This window comes from Anomaloglossus baeobatrachus, chromosome 9, assembly GCF_048569485.1.
Source record: "Anomaloglossus baeobatrachus isolate aAnoBae1 chromosome 9, aAnoBae1.hap1, whole genome shotgun sequence".
NCBI classification, from domain to species: domain Eukaryota; kingdom Metazoa; phylum Chordata; class Amphibia; order Anura; family Aromobatidae; genus Anomaloglossus; species Anomaloglossus baeobatrachus.
In genome coordinates, this window is record NC_134361.1 from 19874643 (window position 1) to 19898528 (window position 23886).

Here is a 23886-nt window from a genome sequence, read left to right on the forward strand (position 1 = left end):
CTGAATTCTCATAGACTTTGCCGGCTTCACAATGGACATGCAGAATTCTGAAAATCTGCGGCAAAATACGCAGCGTGGGCACTGGGCCTTCTTCCAATGTTTGCAGACGTCATGGCGCTCACAGCGGCTGCTGCGCTGTCTGGTTTGTATATGTTACAGTCACATTTGCCTCACTCCTCAGAGCTCGGCCATTTAGCTTTTTATCCCTTTAAACGCCTGGTCTCTGGTAACAACATTATTTTCGGGCGTCTGATTGGGGCTGTTTTAGCAGCACTACATGGTTTTCTGCAGTGAATCTGCTGTGTGTGAATACAGCCTGTTTATAATCCAGTTTTACAGTACATCAATTACCACTAAAACCACATTTACCCAGTGCGAGCACCCCTGTTGTGGATGCCCGGGGTACATGTACCACATGTCGAGAACCTCGGCTATAATTAAACCCCACGAGCTGCGGTCACACTTCTCGTTTCTCGTGCTCGGGTTTCTCGCAACATCATGTGCCGAAAAATAACCTCATGTAGAAGGCATGAAATGTTATGACGCAGTGCGGTAAGAGGAGGCCGGGGGGGCACGTGCCATAATTTATATGCCACAGGCAAATACAACGCTGAACCCACCTGCACATGTATTTAGTCTGTGGATTTGACACTTTGCACTGCAACAATTCAGCTGCAAATCCACAGCCAGGTCTGTGTGTCACGTGGATTTTGTGGCAGATTTCTCCATGACATAAAATGACTGTGGGTGAATCCAGCAACATGCAATTATCTCAGCGCTGGTTGTGCAGAAATTACCAAGTGGAGAAAGGGAATGGTGAACGCGGCTTTGGATGTGAAGGTATAATCAGGTAGAAATGGTCACGAGAGGTCCAGGACGTATTAGGACGCACAGTGCCACCCTTATAGGAGGTGTAATCGCTCCATGTGCCGCCATAGTGCGGTGATATTCTTGGAATTAACTCTTTAATATGATATCCAGTGAAACTGTTCGCATGGAAGCAACATGAAGAATTAGATCTCGTCCTCAGTGAACCCCGTCTCCTCCCTTTTCCACAAGCTGCCCAAATAATCTGCAATAGAGCAGTGCCAGGGATGGGCACCAGTGACTGTCGGCCTCCTTCAGCATATTCCACGCCTCCTGCATGCCCTTTGGCGTCAGCCCGTGAGAGGTGAACATGGTTCGATAGCAGCAGGTGCTGTGTGGCACAGACATGGATCCTGCAATTTTTGCAACGTGTCTGGGTGTGATGCCAGCCGCCTGGGCCAAGATACCGACATATACATCCTCCACTGCCGGCCATGGGCCGCTCCTGACCTGCTCCAGGAGGCGAGCAGCGGCTTCGTGGGACAAGATATAGCCGGTGCCGCTGCAGTAGGGAGGGAAATAGTTACCGCCATACAATTCCTCCGATACGTAATGTCGGCTGTCAGGGTCCCGGGACGGGCTCACATGCCAGTGCAGCCGCCCCATGTACTGGAGACCACTTCCCTTTCTTAAGAATTCTGTCAGAAACACTGTGTTCACAAAAACGTCGTCGTCGGTCTTGAGCAGGTACTTGGCGCCGTGGCATTTCTCCAGTGCCCACGTCAACCCTGTGATGGTTTTTAGTGTCAGGTTCCGGTAAGAGTCTGTGAAATTAGCTTGGATGATGTCCCTGTGTGTCACCGCCTCGTGCATCAAAGCCGCTCTTTCATCCGGTGACTTGGGTACCGCCAGAACGAAGAGTGTGAGAGAAGAGGAGGCCGTGGAAGAAGTGAGGCTCCCCCATGTCTGACGGATTGCATCCCTCCTGTCTCTATGGGAAGGTGTGCTGGACACTAAGATCAGCAGAAATGGAGGCGATGAGCAGGCACTGGCGGGAGAAAGCAGGAACGGGGGGATGGGAACGGTCAAGACTCGAGGTGCAGACACGTGAGATGACGTGGAGTAAAATATGGAAAGAAACCAGGAGAGGAACTCCTCAAGATATCCCGAGACACTGAGATAAAGGATCAAACAGAGTAGAAGGAAGATAAGCGGCCAACGGTGGTGCCGGCGGTGGATGAAGAGCAGGCGCAGGAAGGCGGCATTACATGGGAGCATGATGGCAGCACTGAGGTCTTCTCATATCACAGAAGAGCCGGGAATAAATATTACTGCCACATGGTGCAGCTAACGGCCTCGTCCAGTGAGAGCCGAGCCCAGGAGACGTCCACAGTCCTCATACGATCAGTCCCGGGGGCTCGTGAAGAGGCGGCCGCACACAGAGGATTCTGCCGAACTCCGCTGAAAAACAAAGAAACATTGGGTCAGTCACTACATGTAAGACATGGGCACACCCAGGGAGAAGATCCGGATACCGGCATGGCCGTTCCCAAAGCAATAATCTCCTGAAATACTCTGCGCTTTATGGCTGGATACAACCTTAACAAATACTCAGCTGTGAGAAGATAAGAACACTCATTCTAAGGGTACCTTCACACTTAGCGATGCAGCAGCGATCCGACCAGCGATCTGACCTGGTCAGGATCGCTGCTGCATCGCTACATGGTCGCTGGTGAGCTGTCAAACAGGCAGATCTCACCAGCGACCAGTGAACAGCCCCCAGCCAGCAGCGACGTGCAAGCGACGCTGCGCTTGCACGGAGCCGCCGTCTGGAAGCTGCGGATACTGGTAACTAAGGTAAACATCGGGTATGGTTACCCGATGTTTACATTAGTTACCAGCGCACACCGCTTAGCTGTGTGAGCAGGGAGCAGCGCACACACTGAGCGCTGGCTCCGTGCTCTCCTAGCTACAGTACACATCGGGTTAATTAACCCGATGTGTAATACAGCTACATGTGCAGAGAGCAGGGAGCCGCGCACACTGCTTAGCGCTGGCTCCTTGCTCTCCTAGCTGCTGTACACATCGGGTTAATTAACCCGATGTGTACAGCAGCTACATGTGCAGAGAGCCGGAGCCGGCAGCACAGGCAGCGTGAGAGCTGCAGAGGCTGGTAACTAAGGTAAATATCGGGTAACCACCTTGGTTACCCGATGTTTATCTTGGATACAGCTTACCTCAGCTGTCAGACGCCGGCTCCTGCTCGCTTCATTTGTCGCTCTCTCGCTGTCACACACAGTGATCTGTGTGTCACAGCGGGAGAGCGCCTTTGAAGAAAATGAACCAGGGCTGTGTGTAACGAGCAGCGATCTCGCAGCAGGGGCCAGATCGCTGCTCAGTGTCACACACAGCGAGATCGCTAATGAGGTCACTGCTGCGTCACAAAAAGCGTGACTCAGCAGCGATCTCGGCAGTGAGCTCGCTGTGTGTGAAGCACCCCTAAATCCAGAACGCAAACAATGAACGGCGACACCTTCAGCAATCAGAGATCTTAACATGTCGGAAACGAAAAACTGAAATATGAGGTAACACAGAACAGCCTGCAATTACATGAAAAACCTGGCATTATTACATCTGGGAATAAATTCCACGCCCAGAACCATACCCTGATCCCCGGCAGAGCGCGATTCATCATGACGGGCGGCCATGCAAACGGGTCAGGAATCCCAGAATAATGGGAAGAATTCAGAAAGAGGATGAGGAGAAGGAGCCGGCGCTGAGATCACGAATTAAAGGAAATCCGTGCACCCAGTATGTGCCCGTGTACAGCCGGCTTCTGGGACGTCCACAGTTCCTCTTCTCACAACAGGGTAGTCCTTCATTTTTATGGAACTACCGCCCCCAACACAGAATAAAGGCTGGAGAACGATAAGACGTGGGATGAAGGAAAAGTCTGATTTGTCATCCGGCCTCGCTGCCCCCAACGTATATCCTCCAGCCCCATGCAAGTCCGATACTGAGAAGTGTAAGGAGCTGCAGTAACTCAGCCATGAAGTGCAGACCCCGTAATGTTACAGAGCGGGGGGCCAAGTGCTGAGGAGCAGAGGACAGAACCACTCTGCTGACCCCATAACTGCAGAATAACATCATAACATCAGCACAAACACTGCGACCACCGGGAGCATTGTGCAGGAGCCGTACATCACCAAGCACAATGCCGAGCCGTACATCACCAAGCACAATGCCGAGCCGTACATCACCAAGCACAATGCCGAGCCGTACATCACCAAGCACAATGCCGAGCCGTACATCACCAAGCACAATGCCGAGCCGTACATCACCAAGCACAATGCCGAGCCGTACATCACCAAGCACAATGCCGAGCCGTACATCACCAAGCACAATGCCGAGCCGTACATCACCAAGCACAATGCCGAGCCATACATCACCAAGCACAATGCCGAGCCGTACATCACCAAGCACAATGCCGAACCATACATCACCGAGCACAATGCTGAGCCGTACATCACCAAGCACAATGCCGAACCGTACATCACCAAGCACAATGCTGAACCGTACATCACCAAGCACAATGCCGAGCCATACATCACCAAGCACAATGCCGAGCCGTATATCACCAAGCACAATGCCGAGCCGTATATCACCAAGCACAATACCGAGCCGTACATCACCAAGCACAATGCCGAGCCGTACATCACCAAGCACAATGCCGAACCATACATCACCGAGCACAATGCTGAGCCGTACATCACCAAGCACAATGCCGAACCGTACATCACCAAGCACAATGCTGAACCGTACATCACCAAGCACAATGCCGAGCCATACATCACCAAGCACAATGCCGAGCCGTATATCACCAAGCACAATGCCGAGCCGTATATCACCAAGCACAATACCGAGCCGTACATCACCAAGCACAATGCCGAGCCGTACATCACCAAGCACAATGCTCAGCGTTAGATGAAGCTGTGTAAATCCGCCTCCACTGGACCCTGAAGGAGTCATGATCTGTGCAATGATGGATCACACTGCTCTATCTGTGTCTGATGGAGGAGTCTGGGTTTGGTAAATGAAGAACCTTACTCCCTGACTGTATTGTGCCCATTGTACAGATGGTGGAGGAGGACAATGCTCAGGGGCGGTATCAACATCTTAAAGGGAACAAGTCAGGTCCCCAATGTCCTCCAACCCAGCAGCATTGTTACCTATATGCTCAAATTCCTGCCCTATATTAAGTTATTCACTAATATGAATATTTAAAAAAAAAAAACAAAACAAACTTATAACCCTCGCTGTCCCTATGGTAATTAGGCCTGTGACTAGTTGTAGGGGCTTTGATTCCCCAGACTAGCCGGCCATGTTTCTGTGGGCGTGATAACATAATTTCCATCAGCCGGAGTCACCGCAGCTCCTGAAAATCTCACAGATCATTTCAGCAAAGAAAAAACAAAAAAGCCAGCACCAAATGTGCACTACAGCACTAAACATTCCAAACTGTACTTATTATAAAAAAAATTTTGAGATTTTTGGCAAAAAATTGCAATTTCTTGAGCTGCTTCGCCACGTCACAGCAAATCTCATTTGAAGCAGTCCTACACTAAAATATTTTTATAAAATGTGCCATACGGCCTCACATATGAATAGTAGAACTGCTCTTAGCAGCACTCACCTGGTCTATTTCAATCCCGTACCCATGACTGAGTCATGGCTGTGGGCGGGACAGGTCTGGATTTTGGCGGTTGGTGACTGTTCACATTAAGTCATCAGGCTTTGTCCACGGGCTATTTACTTCATGCAGCATTTGCTTGGACCTGTCCCGCCCACAGCCATGACTCAGTCATGGGTACGGGATTGAAATAGACCAGGTGAGTGCTGCTAAGAGCAGTTCTACTATTCATATGTGAGGCCGTATGGCACATTTTATAAAAATATTTTAGTGTAGGACTGCTTCAAATGAGATTTGCCGTGACGTGGCGAGGTGGCTCAAGAAATTGCAATTTTTTGCCAAAAATCTCAAAAATGTTTTTATAATAAGTACAGTTTGGAATGTTTAGTGCTGAAGTGCACATTTGGTGCTGGCTTTTTGTTTTTTTTCTTAGATCATTTCAGCAGTTTGTGCCTTAGAAGCCGGGTGTAAGTGAGCCGTCTTCTGACCATCCGGTGATCATAAGCAATGTGGACAATAACGCCGGGAAGCGTCCACCCGGCTTCTGAATGGCACTGATGCGCCAAAATGAGCCACAAGCATGAGCGAGACTTCCATTACCTGGTGGTGATGCCGGCTCATGGAAATCACATTATAACGGTCCTGAGGGCATGATAGCATGGAAAAAGATCCCACTAGTCTGGTGAGCCAACGCCCCATCGCCTATTCAAAGCCTAATTAGCTCAGGTTATAAGTGATGAGCGAATAAAAGAAGGGAATTTTGTTACTTACCGTAAATTCCTTTTCTTCTAGCTCCAATTGGGAGACCCAGACAATTGGGTGTATAGCTACTGCCTCCGGAGGCCGCACAAAGTACTACACTTAAAAGTGTAAGGCCCCTCCCCTTCTGGCTATACACCCCCCCGTGGGATCACGGGTTCCTCAGTTTTAGTGCAAAAGCAAGAAGGAGGAAAGCCAATAACTGTTTCAAAAACAAATTCAATCCGAGAAACAACATCGGAGAACTGAACTTATTAACATGAACAACATGTGCACCCGAAAAACAAAATCCCTAAGAAAAAACAGGGCGGGTGCTGGGTCTCCCAATTGGAGCTAGAAGAAAAGGAATTTACGGTAAGTAAACAAAATTCCCTTCTTCTTTGTCGCTCCTAATTGGGAGACCCAGACAATTGGGACGTCCAAAAGCAGTCCCTGGGTGGGTAAAAGAATACCTCGTGATAGGGCTGTCAAGCAGACCTTTCCTACAGGTGGGCCACCGCCGCCTGAAGGACTTGTCTACCTAGGCCGGCATCCGCCGAAGCGAAGGTATGCACCTGATAATGCTTGGTAAAAGTGTGCAGACTCGACCAGGTAGCCGCCTGGCACACCTGCTGAGCCGTAGCCTGATGCCGTAATGCCCAGGACGCACCCACGGCTCTGGTAGAATGGGCCTTCAGTCCAGATGGAATCGGAAGCCCAGCAGAACGGTAGGTGTGAAGAATTGGTTCCTTGATCCACCGCGCAAGGGTGGATTTGGAAGCTTGCGACCCTTTATGCTGACCAGCGACCAGGATAAAGAGTGCATCCGAGCGGCGCAGGGGCGCCGTGCGGGAAATGTAGATCCTGAGTGCTCTCACCAGGTCCAACAAATGCAAACCCTTTTCGAATTGGTGAACTGGATGCGGACACAAAGACGGTAAAGTGATATCCTGATTGAGATGAAAGGAAGATACCACCTTGGGAAGAAACTCTGGAATTGGACGCAGAACTACCTTGTCCTGGTGAAACACCAGGAAGGGAGATTTGCAAGATAACGCCGCCAGCTCGGACACTCTCCGAAGAGACGTGACCGCCACTAGAAAAGCCACTTTCTGTGAAAGCCGAGAAAAGGAAATCTCCTTCATAGGCTCGAAAGGCGGCTTCTGGAGAGCAATTAGAACCTTGTTCAGATCCCAGGGCTCCAACGGCCGCTTGTAAGGAGGGACGATATGACAGACTCCTTGCAGGAACGTGCGTACCTTAGGAAGTCGCGCTAGGCGTTTCTGAAAAAATACGGATAGCGCGGAGACTTGACCTTTAAGGGAGCCGAGCGACAAACCTTTTTCCAACCCAGACTGCAGGAAGGAAAGAAAAATAGGCAATGCAAATGGCCAGGGAGAAACTCCCTGAGCAGAGCACCAAGATAAGAATATCTTCCACGTCCTGTGGTAGATCTTGGCGGAGGATGGTTTCCTAGCCTGTCTCATGGTGGCAACCACCTCATGAGATAAACCTGAGGCCCCTAGGATCCAGGACTCAATGGCCACACAGTCAGGTTCAGGGCCGCAGAATTCAGATGGAAAAACGGCCCTTGAGACAGCAAGTCTGGACGGTCTGGTAGCGCCCACGGTTGGCCTACCGTGAGGTGCCACAGATCCGGGTACCACGACCTCCTTGGCCAGTCTGGAGCGACGAGAATGGCGCGGCGGCAGTCGGACCTGATCTTTCGGAGCACTCTGGGCAACAGTGCCAGAGGTGGGAACACATAAGGTAGCCGGAACTGTGACCAATCTTGAACTAAGGCGTCTGCCGCCCAAGCTCGGTGATCGTGAGATCGTGCCATGAAAACCGGGACCTTGTTGTTGTGTCGTGACGCCATCAGGTCGACGTCCGGCATCCCCCAGCGGCGACAGATCTCCTGAAACACGTCCGGGTGAAGGGACCATTCCCCTGCGTCCATGCCCTGGCGACTGAGAAAATCTGCTTCCCAGTTTTCCACGCCTGGGATGTGAACTGCGGATATGGTGGATGCTGTGTCTTCCACCCACGACAGAATCCGCCTTACTTCCTGGAAGGCTTGCCGACTGCGTGTTCCCCCTTGGTGGTTGATGTACGCCACCGCCGTGGAATTGTCCGACTGAATTCGGATCTGCTTGCCTTCCAGCCACTGTTGGAAGGCTTGCAGGGCAAGATAGACTGCTCTGATTTCCAGAACATTGATCTGAAGGGTGGACTCTTTCCGAGTCCACGTACCCTGAGCCCTGTGGTGAAGAAACACTGCTCCCCACCCTGATAGGCTCGCATCTGTCGTGACTACCGCCCAGGATGGGGGTAGGAACGACCTTCCTTTTGACAAAGAGGTGGGAAGAAGCCACCACCGGAGAGAATCCTTGGCTGTCTGAGAGAGGGAAACATCCCTGTCGAGGGACGTCGACTTCCCGTCCCATTGGCGGAGAATGTCCCATTGTAGAGGGCGCAGATGAAACTGCGCGAAAGGGACTGCTTCCATTGCTGCCACCATTTTCCCTAGGAAATGCATGAGGCGCCTCAAGGTGTGCGACTGGCCCTGAAGGAGAGATTGCACCCCTGTCTGCAGCGAGCACTGCTTGTCCAGTGGAAGTTTCACTATCGCTGAGAGAGTATGAAACTCCATGCCAAGATATGTTAGTGATTGGGTCGGGGTTAGATTTGACTTTGCAAAGTTGACAATCCACCCGAAACTCTGGAGAGTCTTCAGTGCCACGTTCAAACTGTGTTGGCATGCCTCTTGAGAGGGTGCCTTGATAAGTAGATCGTCCAAATACGGAATCACAGAGTGACCCTGCGAGTGCAGGACTGCTACTACTGCAGCCATGACCTTGGTGAAGACCCGAGGGGCTGTCGCCAGCCCGAAAGGTAGCGCTACGAACTGCAGGTGTTCGCTTCCTATAACAAAGCGTAGAAAACGCTGATGCTCTGGCGCAATCGGCACGTGGAGATAAGCATCCTTGATGTCTATTGATGCTAGGAAATCTCCTTGAGACATTGAGGCGATGACGGAGCGGAGAGATTCCATCCGGAACCTCCTGGTTTTTACGTGTTTGTTGAGCAACTTTAGATCCAGGACGGGACGAAACGACCCGTCCTTCTTTGGCACCACAAACAAATTGGAGTAAAAACCGTGACCTTGTTCCTGAAGAGGAACGGAAGTCACCACTCCTTCCGCCTTTAGAGCGGCCACCGCCTGCAGCAGAGCATCGGCCCGGTCGGGCGGTGGAGAAGTTCTGAAGAAACGAGTTGGAGGACGAGAGCTGAACTCTATCCTGTACCCGTGAGACAGAATGTCTCTCACCCAACGGTCTTTGACCTGTGACAGCCAAATGTCGCCAAAGCGGGAGAGCCTGCCACCGACCGAGGATGCGGAAAGAGGAGACTGAGAGTCATGAGGAAGCCGTCTTGGTGACGGTTCTTCCTGCTGTCTTTTTTGGGCGTGATTGAGTCCGCCAAGAATCTGAGCCTCTCTGATCCTTTTGAGTCCTCTTAGACGAGGAGAATTGGGACCTGCCTGAGCCTCGAAAGGACCGAAAACCAGACTGACCCCTCCTTTGTTGGGGTTTGTTTTGTCTGTGTTGAGGTAAGGATGAATCCTTACCCTTGGAGTGTTTAATGATTTCATCCAAACGCTCACCAAACAATCGGTCACGAGAAAAAGGCAAACTGGTTAAGCACTTCTTGGAAGCAGAATCTGCCTTCCATTCCCTCAACCACAAGGCTCTGCGTAAAACTACGGAGTTGGCTGACGCCACCGCCGTACGGCTCGTAGAGTCTAGGACAGCATTAATCGCGTAAGACGCGAATGCAGACATCTGAGAGGTCAATGGTGCCACCTGCGGAGCAGATGTACGTGTGACAGTGTCGACTTGTGTAAGCCCAGCTGAAATAGCTTGGAGTGCCCATACGGCTGCGAATGCTGGCGCCAACGACGCTCCAATAGCTTCATAGATGGATTTCAACCAGGGCTGTGGAGTCTGAGTCGGAGTCGTGGAGTCGGAGTCGGAGCTCATTTTGGTGGAGTCGGAGTCGGTATAAAATGCACCGACTCCGACTCCTAAAATATATAATAAATTGGGGACAGGAGTGCAATGCAGAATGTGCTGAATATTTTACTAAATAATAACATTTAGTATAATGCTTATATTTAAGTGAAAAATTTATTGTAGTACAATGTGAACATCAGACATTTAATTGTTTTTATGATACAATAATCAAGATATTTGGATAGAACATAAAATATTTATTGGAATACAACTTTAGAACCCAAAAAACTAATAAATTGTAAATATGTAATACACTATGTAATATACACAAACACACACACACTATATATATGTAATCTACTGTATATTACATAGTGTATTACATATTTACAATTTATTACAGTTTTTTGTGTTCTAAAGTTGTATTCCAATAAATATATTTTATGTTCTATCCAAATATCTTGATTATCGTATCATAAAAATTATTAAATGTCTGATGTTCACATACACATATTCATGTACTACAATAAATTTTTCACCTAACTAAGCAATATATGTAGGAGTCGGAGTCGGAGCCGGAGTCGGAGTCGGAGCCGGAGTCGGAGTCGGTGCAAGAGAATTTGAGGAGTCGGAGTCGGAGTCGAAGGTTTGGCTTACCGACTCCACAGCCCTGATTTCAACCAGAGCTCCATCTGTCTGTCAGTGGCATCTTTAAGTGCCGCTCCATCTTCCACTGCAACTAAGGATCTAGCTGCAAGCCTGGAGATTGGAGGGTCCACCTTGGGACACTGGGTCCAGCCCTTGACCACGTCAGGGGGAAAAGGATAGCGTGTATCTTTAAGCCGTTTGGAAAACCGCTTATCGGGATAAGCGTGGTGTTTCTGGATTGCGTCTCTAAAGTCAGAGTGGTCCAGAAAAGAGCTTAATTTACGCTTGGGATATCTGAAATGGAATTTCTTATGCTGTGACGCTGACTCCTCCTCAGGAGGAGCTGGCGGAGAAATATCTAACATCTTATTGATGGACGCTATAAGATCATTCACTATGGCGTCACCATCCGGTGCATCCAGATTGAGAGCGGTCCCAGGATCAGAATCCTGATCAGTTACATCCGCCTCATCACCCATAGATTCATCCCGCTGGGATCCTGACCAGTGAGACGAAGTTGAGGGCCCCTCATAGCGAGCCCGCTTAGGCTGTCTGGGACTGTCGTCCGAGTCAGAGCCGTCACCCTGGGGTGCATGTGACACCCCCGGAGCCCGGAAGTGTTCCAGTTGAGGGGGACCAGGGAGCAATGATTCAACAGTGTCCGTGGTCTGAGTTACTGGTCTAGACTGCAATGTTTCAAGAATCTTAGACATTGTCATAGACAATCTATCAGCAAAAGCTGCAAACTCCGTTCCTGTCACCTGGACAGCATTCACAGGTGGTACACCCTGGGTCACGTCTAGCAGAGGCCCCGGCTGAGCAAGTGCTGCAGGGGCCGAGCACTGCACACAATGGGGGTCAGTGGAACCTGCCGGTAGAGTAGCCCCACATGCGGTACAGGCAGCATATAAAGTCTGTGCCTTGGCACCCTTGCGTTTAACGGACGACATGCTGTTGCCTCCTTGCAATCTAGGAGGGTATATAGCCGAGAATCACCAGCGACTGTACAGTGAAAAGTATTTGCAAACACAAAATACCAAGTACACAACGGCACAAGTGGGGGTGAGCCCTTGAGGGCTGCTTACCGCCCGCTGAAAAGCGGGTATGAGGTCGTAGAATCCCGTGTCTGGGTCTCCCAGGCTCCCCTCTCCAGCTCAGCGTGCAGACAGGAATGGCTGCCGGCGTCCTGTGAAGAGGGGCGGACCGTGGGCGTGCCACAAACAAAGTGCGGGAAACTGCGTCCTACTGTGCCTGGTGTGAGGGCTGGAGTATGTAAAACAGACTCCAGCCCTCAGCGCTGATGCTCTGTACGGCGTCCCGCCCTCCTCCTGACTGGCAGGTGCGGAGGCGGGAACGAGACGAACTAGGCCGCAAAAGCCGGGGACTGTAGTAATAAGCGCGGCCGTGATATATGCACGGCCAGCGCGGAAGTCCCCAGCGCACCACAAGTCCCAGCCGCGTCGCAGTGTGACTGACCCCAGCGGCCGGCGCGACCGTTCGCCCTAAGTCTACCCACTCAGCCAAGCTGTAGTGAGGAAATGGCACAAGCGCAGCAGCGCTGATGTCCCCGGCGCACTAACACACCCAGCCATGCTGCAGTGTGCGCGCGGTATGCACGGGGACACAGAGTACCTTGACGGAGCAGGGTCTGTCCCTGACGATACTCAGCTCCATATCCAGCGGCTTCTCCAGGGGATGCGGATGGAGCACGGTCTCAGTGCCTGGAGACCGGTAAAGTCCCACTTCACCCGGAACCCTAATGGGGATGGGGAAGGAATCAGCATGTGGGCTCCAGCCTCCGTACCCGCAATGGGTACCTCAACCTTAACAAACACTGCCGACAGAAAGTGGGGTGAGAAGGGAGCATGCTGGGGGCCCTGTATGGGCCCTCTTTTCTTCCATCCGACATAGTCAGCAGCTGCTGCTGACTAAACAGTGGAGCTATGCGTGCGTGTCTGACCTCCTTCACACAAAGCAAAAAACTGAGGAACCCGTGATCCCACGGGGGGGTGTATAGCCAGAAGGGGAGGGGCCTTACACTTTTAAGTGTAGTACTTTGTGCGGCCTCCGGAGGCAGTAGCTATACACCCAATTGTCTGGGTCTCCCAATTAGGAGCGACAAAGAAATTACTTGTAACAAATCCCAAAGTATTATTCCGGTATCCGTCACAAAGAACAAACCTGATGCAAATCAGTGAGGACCCCGAGCGTTTCTGGGACCCCGAGCGTTTCTCTGGTGGTGACGAATACTGGAATAGAGCTCGGTATTCACTAAGCTTTATCCGAACATGAATACTTACCACTCGCCCATCACTAGGTAGCAGTAGTTTTTATTAAACATTCATATTAGTGAATAGCATTATACAGGGAGGGAATATGGGCCTGGAGGGATCGGGCAGAGGCAGAGGGGCCTGACAGCTTCTCATTAACTCAGGTGGAGAGAAATCTGAATACTTAAGCACAAGACATAGTGGACAAGTGTAACTTCAGCTTGAGGCCGGCGTCATACTGGAGTATGACCCACGTGAGAATCGAGTCGAAACACCCCGCACAGCCGCACGTTCTCCTCACGGGAGTGTGCAGCTGCATAGAAATACAAGTAGCTGCACGCTCCTGTCCGGAGAGCCTGCAGCCGTGCCGGGTGATGTGAGTCCACTCGCAAGTGTGACACCGGCCCTATGGGAACAGTTTGGGGAAAATCCCTCTCTGCTCCCCATGACTGTGCACAAGGTCCATACAGACATGGAGGGGGAGAACATAACACCGCCAGGACCCCAGCCCCATGCCTTGCAGAATGGGGACACCCAGTGGCTTTTTTGGATGCAGGATACTCACCCAGAGGAGGAACATTATATCCAACATTATCATTGATGTACAAGGTGTGGGATAGAGGGAAGCAGTTGCTGGGAATATCAGGAATGACTGAGTACTGGCCCTTATGGCATAATCGTGGACTGGCGGAGCTGCAGAGACTCCCGGGTTGGAGAATGTGGGTGAGCAGGGGGGTGCATCAGGTGTCTCAGATTCTTCAGAATAATATACTTAAAAGATTTGACCAGCTTCAAGCTGAGTTTGGGATACCGCACAATTCCTTTTACCAATACCTGCAGCTCCATCATGCCTATGAGACACAGACACGTCGTATGGACATTAGGATAGAGCGGAATCACACTCTTACTGAATTGTTGACATCTGATCGCTCCTATGGTATTATTTCTAGGTTGTATACAGTGATGTTATCTAGACACCTCGACAAATTCCCTTTGCAGGCTAGAGAGAAGTGGGAGAGGGACCTAGGCCCTATGACAGAGGAACAGTGGGGTGAGGTCCTGTCTCAGACTCCAAGCCTTACTGTATCTGAAGGCCAACGACTGTCACAGCTATTCCTGTTACATAGAGTATATAGGACGCCTAGTCTATTGCATAAGATGGGAGTTAGGATGGATGATCTGTGTCCTAGGTGCGGACAGGAAGGTGCGAATCTGATGCATATGATGTGGTCCTGTGGGAACATTGAAGATTACTGGAGGGCAGTACTAGATTTGGTTAGACAAGTTTTCAATATCCGTCTACAGCCAAGACCTATTATATGTATCCTGGGTCTACTGGAGGGGGGGGGTGGACTTGAGTTCGCCGGTAATGGTCGGTATTACACGTCTCTTGTACCAGGCTAGGAAACTGTTGGCCTACCACTGGTTGGACCCAGCGCCTCCGGTCATCGGGGATTTTAGGGAAAGAGTAAACGCTATACTTCGACTGGAGAGAGGAGTATACCTTAAAAGAAATGCATTGAAAAAGTTCTATAAGATCTGGGGGGCATGGTTGGATACCCCAGGCCTTCCCTCCTCGGCGTTACTGCAGGACAGTGCGAGCAACCAGGTCCTTCTCCTTCTGACCGGTTAACAAATTTCCTCAAATAGGGTGATATGCGTACTGCTGGAATGTGTGTGCTTGTATATGTGTGTGCATGTATATGTGTGTGCATGTATATGTGTGTGCATGTACATGTGTGTGCATGTACATGTGTGTGCGTGCGTGCGTGCGTGTATGTATATGTGTGTGCATGTATATGTGTGTGCGTGCGTGCGTGTATGTATATGTGTATATATATATATATAATGTCATAATGATGCTGGGTAAGCTATACTATGGAGAATATATTGGGAAATAATATGCACTTTGAGACCCATATTGAAATGAGACGTGGACTGCGGGTGCATTGTTTATTATGTTATTTGTGTGGTTTTTCTTATTGACTAAAGGTTTTTTCCCTTTCTGTGATATTTCTATGGAGGGAATTATTTTATGTGTTGTATAATTTTGATGTTAAATAAAAATGAACCTGATTTAAAAAAAGGACCCCAGCCGCATCCTATAATGGAGACTGTGAGCCCAGACCCCAGCCGCATCCTATAATGGAGACTGTGAGCCCAGACCCCAGCCGCATCCTATAATGGAGACTGTGAGCCCGGACCCCAGCCGCATCCTATAATGGAGACTGTGAGCCCAGACCCCAGCCGCATCCTATAATGGAGACTGTGAGCCCAGACCCCAGACCCATCCTATAATGGAGACTGTGACCCCGGACCCCAGCCCCATCCTATAATGGAGACTGTGAGCCCAGACCCCAGCCCCATCCTATAATGGAGACTGTGACCCCGGACCCCAGCCCCATCCTATAATGGAGACTGTGACTCCAGCCTCATCCTATAATGGACACTGTGACTCCAGACCCAGCCCCATCCTAGAATCGAGACTGTGAGCCCGGACCCAGGCCCATCCTATAATGGAGACTGTGACCCCGAACCCAGGCCCATCCTATAATGGAGACTGTGACCCCGGACCCAGGCCCATCCTATAATGGAGACTGTGACCCCGGACCCCAGCCTCATCCTATAATGGAGACTGTGACCCCGGACCCCAGCCCCATCCTATAATGGAGACTGTGACCCCAGACCCCAGCCTCATCCTATAATGGAGACTGTGAGCCCGGACCCCAGCCTCATCCTATAATGGAGACTGTGAGCCCAGACCCCAGCCCCATCCTATAATGGAGACTGTGACCCCGAACCCAGGCCTGTCCTATAATGAAGACTGTGACCCCGAACCCAGGCCTGTCCTATAATGAAGACTGTGATCCCGGACCCCAGCCCAGTCCTAGAATAGAGACTGTGACACCGGACCCCAGCCCATCCTATAATGGAGACTGTGATCCCGGACCCCAGCCCAGTCCTAGAATAGAGACTGTGAGCCCAAACCCCAGCCCCCTCCTATAATGGAGACTGTGAGCCCGGACCCCAGCCCCATCCTATAATGGAGACTGTGAGCCCGGACCCCAGCCCCATTCTATAATGGAGACTGTGACCCCAGACCCCAGCCTCATCCTATAATGGAAACTGTGACCCCAGACCCCAGCCTCATCCTATAATGGAGACTGTGAGCCCAAACCCCAGCCCCATCCTATTATGGAGACTGTGAGCCCGGACCCCAGCCCCATTCTATAATGGAGACTGTGACCCCAGACCCCAGCCTCATCCTATAATGGAGACTGTGAGCCCAAACCCCAGCCCCATCCTATTATGGAGACTGTGAGCCCGGACCCCAGCCCCATTCTATAATGGAGACTGTGACCCCAGACCCCAGCCTCATCCTATAATGGAGACTGTGACCCCGGACCCCAGCCTCATCCTATAATGGAGACTGTGAGTCCAAACCCCAGCCCCATCCTATAATGGAGACTGTGAGCCCGGACCCCAGCCCCATTCTATAATGGAGACTGTGACCCCAGACCCCAGCCTCATCCTATAATGGAGACTGTGACCCCGGACCCCAGCCTCATCCTATAATGGAGACTGTGACCCCGGACCCCAGCCTCATCCTATAATGGAGACTGTGAGCTCAGACCCCAGCCTCATCCTATAATGGACACTGTGACCCCGGACCCCAGCCTCATCCTATAATGGAGACTGTGACCCCGAACCCCAGCCTTAACCTATAATGGAAGAAGGCCTGCGGAGACACCATCACATGTTTCTCAACGCAGGAAACTTTCCTGCCAGTGTTGAGAAACATGTGATGGTGTCTCCGCAGGCCTTCTTGCTTTGAATATTTCCCAGGGGGCATTGCTCTAGAATCACTGCGTTGAGAAACACGTGATGGTGTCTCCGCAGTGGTGGATGTTGATCTCCCTAAGGTCAACCATCCTTGCTCACATTATCCTATAATGGAGACTGTGAGCCCGCACCCCAGCCTCATCCTATAATGGAGACTGTGAGCCCGCACCCAGGCCCGTCCTATAATGGAGACTGTGATCCCGGACCCCAGCCCAGTCCTAGAATAGACTGTGAGCCCAAACCCCAGCCCCATCCTATAATGGAGACTGTGAGCCTGGACCCCAGCCCCATTATATAATGGAGACTGTGACCCCAGACCCATCCTATAATGGAGACTGTGACCCCGGACCCCAGCCTCATCCTATAATGGAGACTGTGACCCCGGACCCCAGACCTATCCTATAATGGAGACTGTGAGCCCGGACCCCAGCCTAATCCTATAATGAAGACTGTGATCCCGGACCCCAGCCCAGTCCTAGAATAGAGACTGTGACCCCGGACCCCAGCCCATCCTATAATGGAGACTGTGATCCCGGACCCCAGCCCAGTCCTAGAATAGAGACTGTGAGCCCAAACCCCAGCCCCATCCTATAATGGAGACTGTGAGCCCGGACCCCAACCCCATTATATAATGGAGACTGTGACCCCAGACCCATCCTATAATGGAGACTGTGACCCCGGACCCCAGCCTCATCCTATAATGGAAACTGTGACCCCAGACCCCAGCCTCATCCTATAATGGAGACTGTGAGCCCAAACCCCAGCCCCATCCTATATTGGAGACTGTGAGCCCGGACCCCATCCCCATTCTATAATGGAGACTGTGACCCCAGACCCCAGCCTCATCCTATAATGGAGACTGTGACCCCGGACCCCAGCCTCATCCTATAATGGAGACTGTGACCCCGGACCCCAGCCTCATCCTATAATGGACACTGTGACCCCGGACCCCAGCCTTATCCTATAATGGACACTGTGACCCCGGACCCCAGCCTTATCCTATAATGGAGACTGTGAGCCCGCACCCCAGCCTCATCCTATAATGGAGACTGTGAGCCCGCACCCAGGCCCGTCCTATAATGGAGACTGTGAGCCCGGACCCCAGCCCAGTCCTAGAATAGACTGTGAGCCCAAACCCCAGCCCCATCCTATAATGGAGACTGTGAGCCCGGACCCCAGCCCCATTCTATAATGGAGACTGTGACCCCAGACCCCAGCCTCATCCTATAATGGAAACTGTGACCCCGGACCCCAGCCCCATCCTATAATGGAGACTGTGAGCCCAAACCCCAGCCCCATCCTATAATGGAGACTGTGAGCTCGGACCCCAGCCTCATCCTATAATGGAGACTGTGAGCCCGGACCCCATCCCCATTCTATAATGGAGACTGTGAGCTCAGACCCCAGCCTCATCCTATAATGGACACTGTGACCCCGGACCCCAGCCTCATCCTATAATGGACACTGTGACCCCAGACCCATCCTATAATGGAGACTGTGACCCCGAACCCCAGCCTCATCCTATAATGGAGACTGTGAGCTCAGACCCCAGCCTCATCCTATAATGGACACTGTGACCTCGAATCCCAGCCTTATCCTATAATGGACACTGTGACCCCGGACCCCAGCCTTATACTATAATGGAGACTGTGAGCCCGCACCCCAGCCTCATCCTATAATGGAGACTGTGACCCCGGACCCCAGCCTCATCCTATAATGGAGACTGTGACCCCGGACCCCAGCCTCATCCTATAATGGAGACTGTGACCCCGGACCCCAGCCTCATCCTATAATGGAGACTGTGACCCCGGACCCCAGACCCATCCTATAATGGAGACTGTGACCCCGGACCCCAGACCCATCCTATAATGGAGACTGTGACCCCGGACCCCAGCCTCATCCTATAATGGAGACTGTGAGCTCAGACCCCAGCCTCATCCTATAATGGACACTGTGACCCCGGACCCCAGCCTCATCCTATAATGGACACTGTGACCCCAGACCCATCCTATAATGGAGACTGTGACCCCGAACCCCAGCCTCATCCTATAATGGAGACTGTGAGCTCAGACCCCAGCCTCATCCTATAATGGACACTGTGACCTCGAATCCCAGCCTTATCCTATAATGGACACTGTGACCCCGGACCCCAGCCTTATACTATAATGGAGACTGTGAGCCCGCACCCCAGCCTCATCCTATAATGGAGACTGTGACCCCGGACCCCAGCCTCATCCTATAATGGAGACTGTGACCCCGGACCCCAGCCTCATCCTATAATGGAGACTGTGACCCCGGACCCCAGCCTCATCCTATAATGGAGACTGTGACCCCGGACCCCAGACCCATCCTATAATGGAGACTGTGACCCCGGACCCCAGACCCATCCTATAATGGAGACTGTGACCCCGGACCCCAGACCCATCCTATAATGGAGACTGTGACCCCGGACCCCAGACCCATCCTATAATGGAGACTGTGACCCTGGACCCCAGACCCATCCTATAATGGAGACTGTGACCCCCGGACCCCAGACCCATCCTATAATGGAGACTGTGACCCCCGGACCCCAGACCCATCCTATAATGGAGACTGTGACCCCCGGACCCCAGACCCATCCTATAATGGAGACTGTGACCCCGGACCCCAGACCCATCCTATTATGGAGACTGTGACCCCGGCCTCCCCCAATATCACTGTCACCTCACAAAATGTTTTTCTAGATAAGGGGCTAAAATAGTCACAGATCCAAAATCGCACAGAAATCCCAGAAGAGCAGAAGCCGGTGTATCTGCAGAGGGCGACAACCCCGGATCCAGCAGCGTTCTGCAGCCCTCGCCTGTCTGTTACTGGGCAGAAAATGGATGGGAAGATTTTCTGGACTATTTCTCTATTTTATCATAAAAAAAGAAAATTGAATTTTACATTTAAAATGAATGAAGAAGAAAAACTCGTCATAATGGGGGAGATAAGAGAGGGATAATGGGAAGGAAAATAAAGACGGGGGGCACCGGGAAGGGACAGCTCTACAATGTGGGGTGCGGGGGCTGCCGGCTGTGGCGGGGAGGGAGGGGGTGCGGGGGCTGCCGGCTGTGGCGGGGAGGGAGGGGGTGCGGGGGCTGCCGGCTGTGGCGGGGGGGGGGAGGGGGTGCGGGGGCTCCCGGCTGTGGCGGGGGGGGGGAGGGGGTGCGGGGGCTGCCGGCTGTGGCGGGGGGGGAGGGGGTGCGGGGGCTCCCGGCTGTGGCGGGGAGGGAGGGGGTGCGGGGGCTCCCGGCTGTGGCGGGGGGGGAGGGGGTGCGGGGGCTGCCGGCTGTGGCGGGGGGGGAGGGGGTGCGGGGGCTGCCGGCTGTGGCGGGGGGGGGAGGGGGTGCGGGGGCTGCCGGCTGTGGCGGGGGGGGAGGGGGTGCGGGGGCTGCCGGCTGTGGCGGGGGGGGAGGGGGTGCGGGGGCTGCCGGCTGTGGCGGGGAGGGAGGGGGTGCGGGGGCTCCCGGCTGTGGCGGGGGGGAGGGGGTGCGGGGCTCCCGGTTTCTCACCTTCCTCATCCCTGTTCTCCGCATTCCGCGCTTTGTCCGTTGTTCATTCGCTTCATCACAATAAAGTTGCGCGGAGACTTCTGGGCGAGGCAGTCTCCATGGTGACAGCTGAAGGCGGAAGTGAGGAACTACTTCCGGGCGAAAACTGAGAACGGCACCGCACGCTGCAGAACGGAGCAACGGTAAAATAACGCGTCATTACCGCGAGTGAAGGTGTGAATGTGCGGGCAGAGGAGAACTACAGATCCCAGCACAATACATGTTATTTCTCTGTGTGGGGCTTCCCCAGTGTCTGAGAGCAGCTCATCCTCCTCCATGACAATATCAGGTCCATGTATTAGGCCTCCTTCACACGTTCGTGCAAAACACTAACGTTTTTCACTGTCCATAGTGTATGTATGTATATATATATAATGTGTGTGTGTGTGTGTGTTGTCCCTCTGCTGTCCGTGTGATATCCGCATGGCACACGGACAGCACAAGCTGCTATACTTAATGACAGAAAACCATCAGCGCCGCTTTAAGAACCATAGTACACAACATAAGGAGAAGAGCAGCAAGAAACCCCCTCCCAGTACTGGTGCATAAAAGGCCAAATGTATATAATATATAGCTTTTGCGCTCAACCCGTCTAGAGACAGGCGGCTGAACTAAACCAATAGTAAATGGTATAATAGGAATCAATGTATGATATAAATATTCTGCTCCTGGATATTAGGACACCATGAAGCCCATAATCATTACAGTAATAAAATATTAGGGCCATATAATCACAGTAATGGCAGTAATAATACAATAACTCTTAGAACATAGGTAAGACAATTAACCAAATGGAGCAATAATACAGGTAGATGCAATATCGCAGCTGAGAATAGTCCAATTGGAACCACAAATAACTGATGAAGTCAAATTTCCCCCACACTGGTTATTAACCGCTTCAGAAAAATGATTCAGGGAAGTCTTAGGCTACTTTCATACATCCGGTTTGAGCCGTGCGGCTCAATCCGGCTGTGAAACCTATGCAACGGATGCGGCGAAAACACCGCATCCTTTGCATAAGTTTTTACATGCGGCCGGTCCGTTTTTTTCCGGTTGCGGCACGCTAGTGAGCGTGCGCAGTGGAAGAAACCGCATGCGGCGGCCGGATGCGTTTTTTTTTTCCGCATCGCGCCGCATCCGGCGTCCATAGGCATGCATTGAAAATGCGCCGCAGCGGCCGGATGTGGCGCGATGCGGGTTTTTTGCCGGAGCAAAAAACGTTGCAGGCAACGTTCCATCCGGCCGCGGCATCGGCTAAATCTGCCGCATGCGGCAAAAACCGGACCGAACGCAAGCGCCTGCGGCACAATACGGCACTAATGTAAGTCTATGCAAAAAAACCCGCAACCGGCGGCAAAAAAAAACGGTTGCGGTTTTTCTGCAGAGCGCCGTATTGTGCCGCAGAGCAAAAACCGGATGTGTGAAAGTAGCCTTAGGCGCTCACAGATCGAGCAGGAAAGATATGGAGTCAGCACTGGCGGTGACGTCACCAAAAAGTACGGCAGCTGATAAGGCTCACAATCCTATTCAGAGTGACATACTCCACCCTGACAAAGAAACCCATAGAGCTTCACAACGCATAAGATTGCTAACCTAATCAGCCGTCTTACTTCTTGGTGACGTCACCGCAAGTGCAGACTACACACCTTGCCTGCTCAATCTGTGAGCGCCTATATCCAGACATCGTGGGGTGGTCCAGCTTAGTGCACCTCGTGGGATAGACCCGCAAAACACTCTTCTCCTCCTGTGGTATTTTCTTGTTGGACCTATGCAGCCTTCGTTTTTTTGAGCTCACACCTGTGGCTGCGGTCTGTCTATCTGTACATTGGTCCAGCACACTTGGAATATCATTGGATCAAAGTAAAGTGCATCCAGCTTACCCCTCTCCCCCTCTCCCCCCCCTCTCCCCCTCTCCCTCTCTCCCCCCCCCTCTCCCCCTCTCCTCACCCTCTCCCCCTCTCCCCCTTCCTTCCCCAGTCATCTCTGGTTAAGTGTTCCCTGGATCATTTTTCTGAGGCGGTTAATAACCAGTGTGGGCGAAATTTGACTTCATCGGTTATATGTGGTTGCATTTGGACTATTCTCAGCTGCGATATTGCATCTACCTGTATTATTGCTCCATTTGGTTAATAGACTTACCTATGTTCTAAGATTGAATGTATTACTGTGATTATACGGCACTAATATTTTAATTTAATTCTTACAATAGTATTGATTATGGGCTGCATGATATTCTGATATCTGACAGTAGAATATTTATATCATACAATTATTCCTGCTATACCATTTAATATTGATTTAGTTCAGCCGCCTGTCTCTAGAAGGGTTTGAGCCCAGAAGCTATTTATTATATAGTATCATAGTTTTTAAGGTTGAAGGGAGACTCTAAGTCCATCTAGTTCAACCCGTAGCCTAACATGTTGATCCAGAGGAAGGCAAAAAAAACCCAATGTGGCAAACCAGTTCCAATGGGGAAAAAATTTCCTTCCTTCGTCCACATCCGGCAATCAGACTAGTTCCCTGGGTCAATACCCTGTCATAAAATCTAATATACATAACTGGTAATATTAAATTTTTCAAGAAAGGCGTCCAGGCTCTGCTTAAATGTTAGTAGTGAATCACTCATTACAACATCATGCGGCAGAGAGTTCCATAGTCTCACTGCTCGTACAGTAAAGAATCCTCGTCTGTGATTATGATTAAACCTTCTTTCCTCAAGACGTAGCGGATGCCCCCGTGTTCCAGTCGCAGGCCTAGGTGTAAAAAGATCTTTGGAAAGGTCTCTGTACTGTCCCCTCATATATTTATACATTGTGATTAGATCCCCTGTAAGCCTTCGTTTTTCCAAACTAAATAACCCCAAGTTTAATAACCTGTCTTGGTATTGCAGCCCCCCCATTCCTCTAATAATCTTGGACGCTCTTCTCTGCACCCTCTCCAGTTCAGCTATGTCCTTCTTATATATCGGTGACCAGAATTGTACACAGTATATAAGTGCGGTCGCACTAGTGACTTGTACAGAAGTAGAACTATATTTTTTTTCATGAACACTTATACCTCTTTTAATGCATCCCATTATTTTATTAGCCCTGGCAGCAGCTGCCTGACACTGTCCACTAAAGTGAAGTTTACCATCCACCCATACACCCAAGTCTTTTCCTGTGTCTGTTTTACCCAGTGTTCTACAATTAAGTACATAATCATAAATGTTATTTCCTCTACCCAAGTGCATGACCTTACATTTATCTACATTAAACTTCAATTGCCACTTCTCAGCCCAATCCTCCAATTTACATAAATCT

The 23886-nt window shown here is 51.3% G+C and overlaps 2 protein-coding genes across 2 annotated transcripts in view; one reads left to right on the top strand and one right to left on the bottom strand.

Annotated features, from left to right (window-relative positions):
• On the bottom strand, nt 1-20637 carry B3GALT4 (beta-1,3-galactosyltransferase 4). Its single transcript, XM_075323213.1, has 2 exons — nt 20546-20637; nt 1-2268 (listed from the first exon to the last, which is right to left on the bottom strand). Exon 2 carries the CDS (start codon nt 2083-2085, stop codon nt 1027-1029), a length of 1059 nt encoding a protein of 352 aa, XP_075179328.1. The 5' UTR covers nt 2086-2268; nt 20546-20637; the 3' UTR covers nt 1-1026.
• Nucleotides 20626-23886, top strand: part of PFDN6 (prefoldin subunit 6) — a 12998-nt gene continuing 9737 nt past the window's right edge. Inside the window, exon 1 of the mRNA XM_075323214.1 lies at nt 20626-20727. The gene's annotated coding sequence lies outside the window, so the exon portion shown is untranslated. The remainder of the gene's footprint in view (nt 20728-23886) is intronic.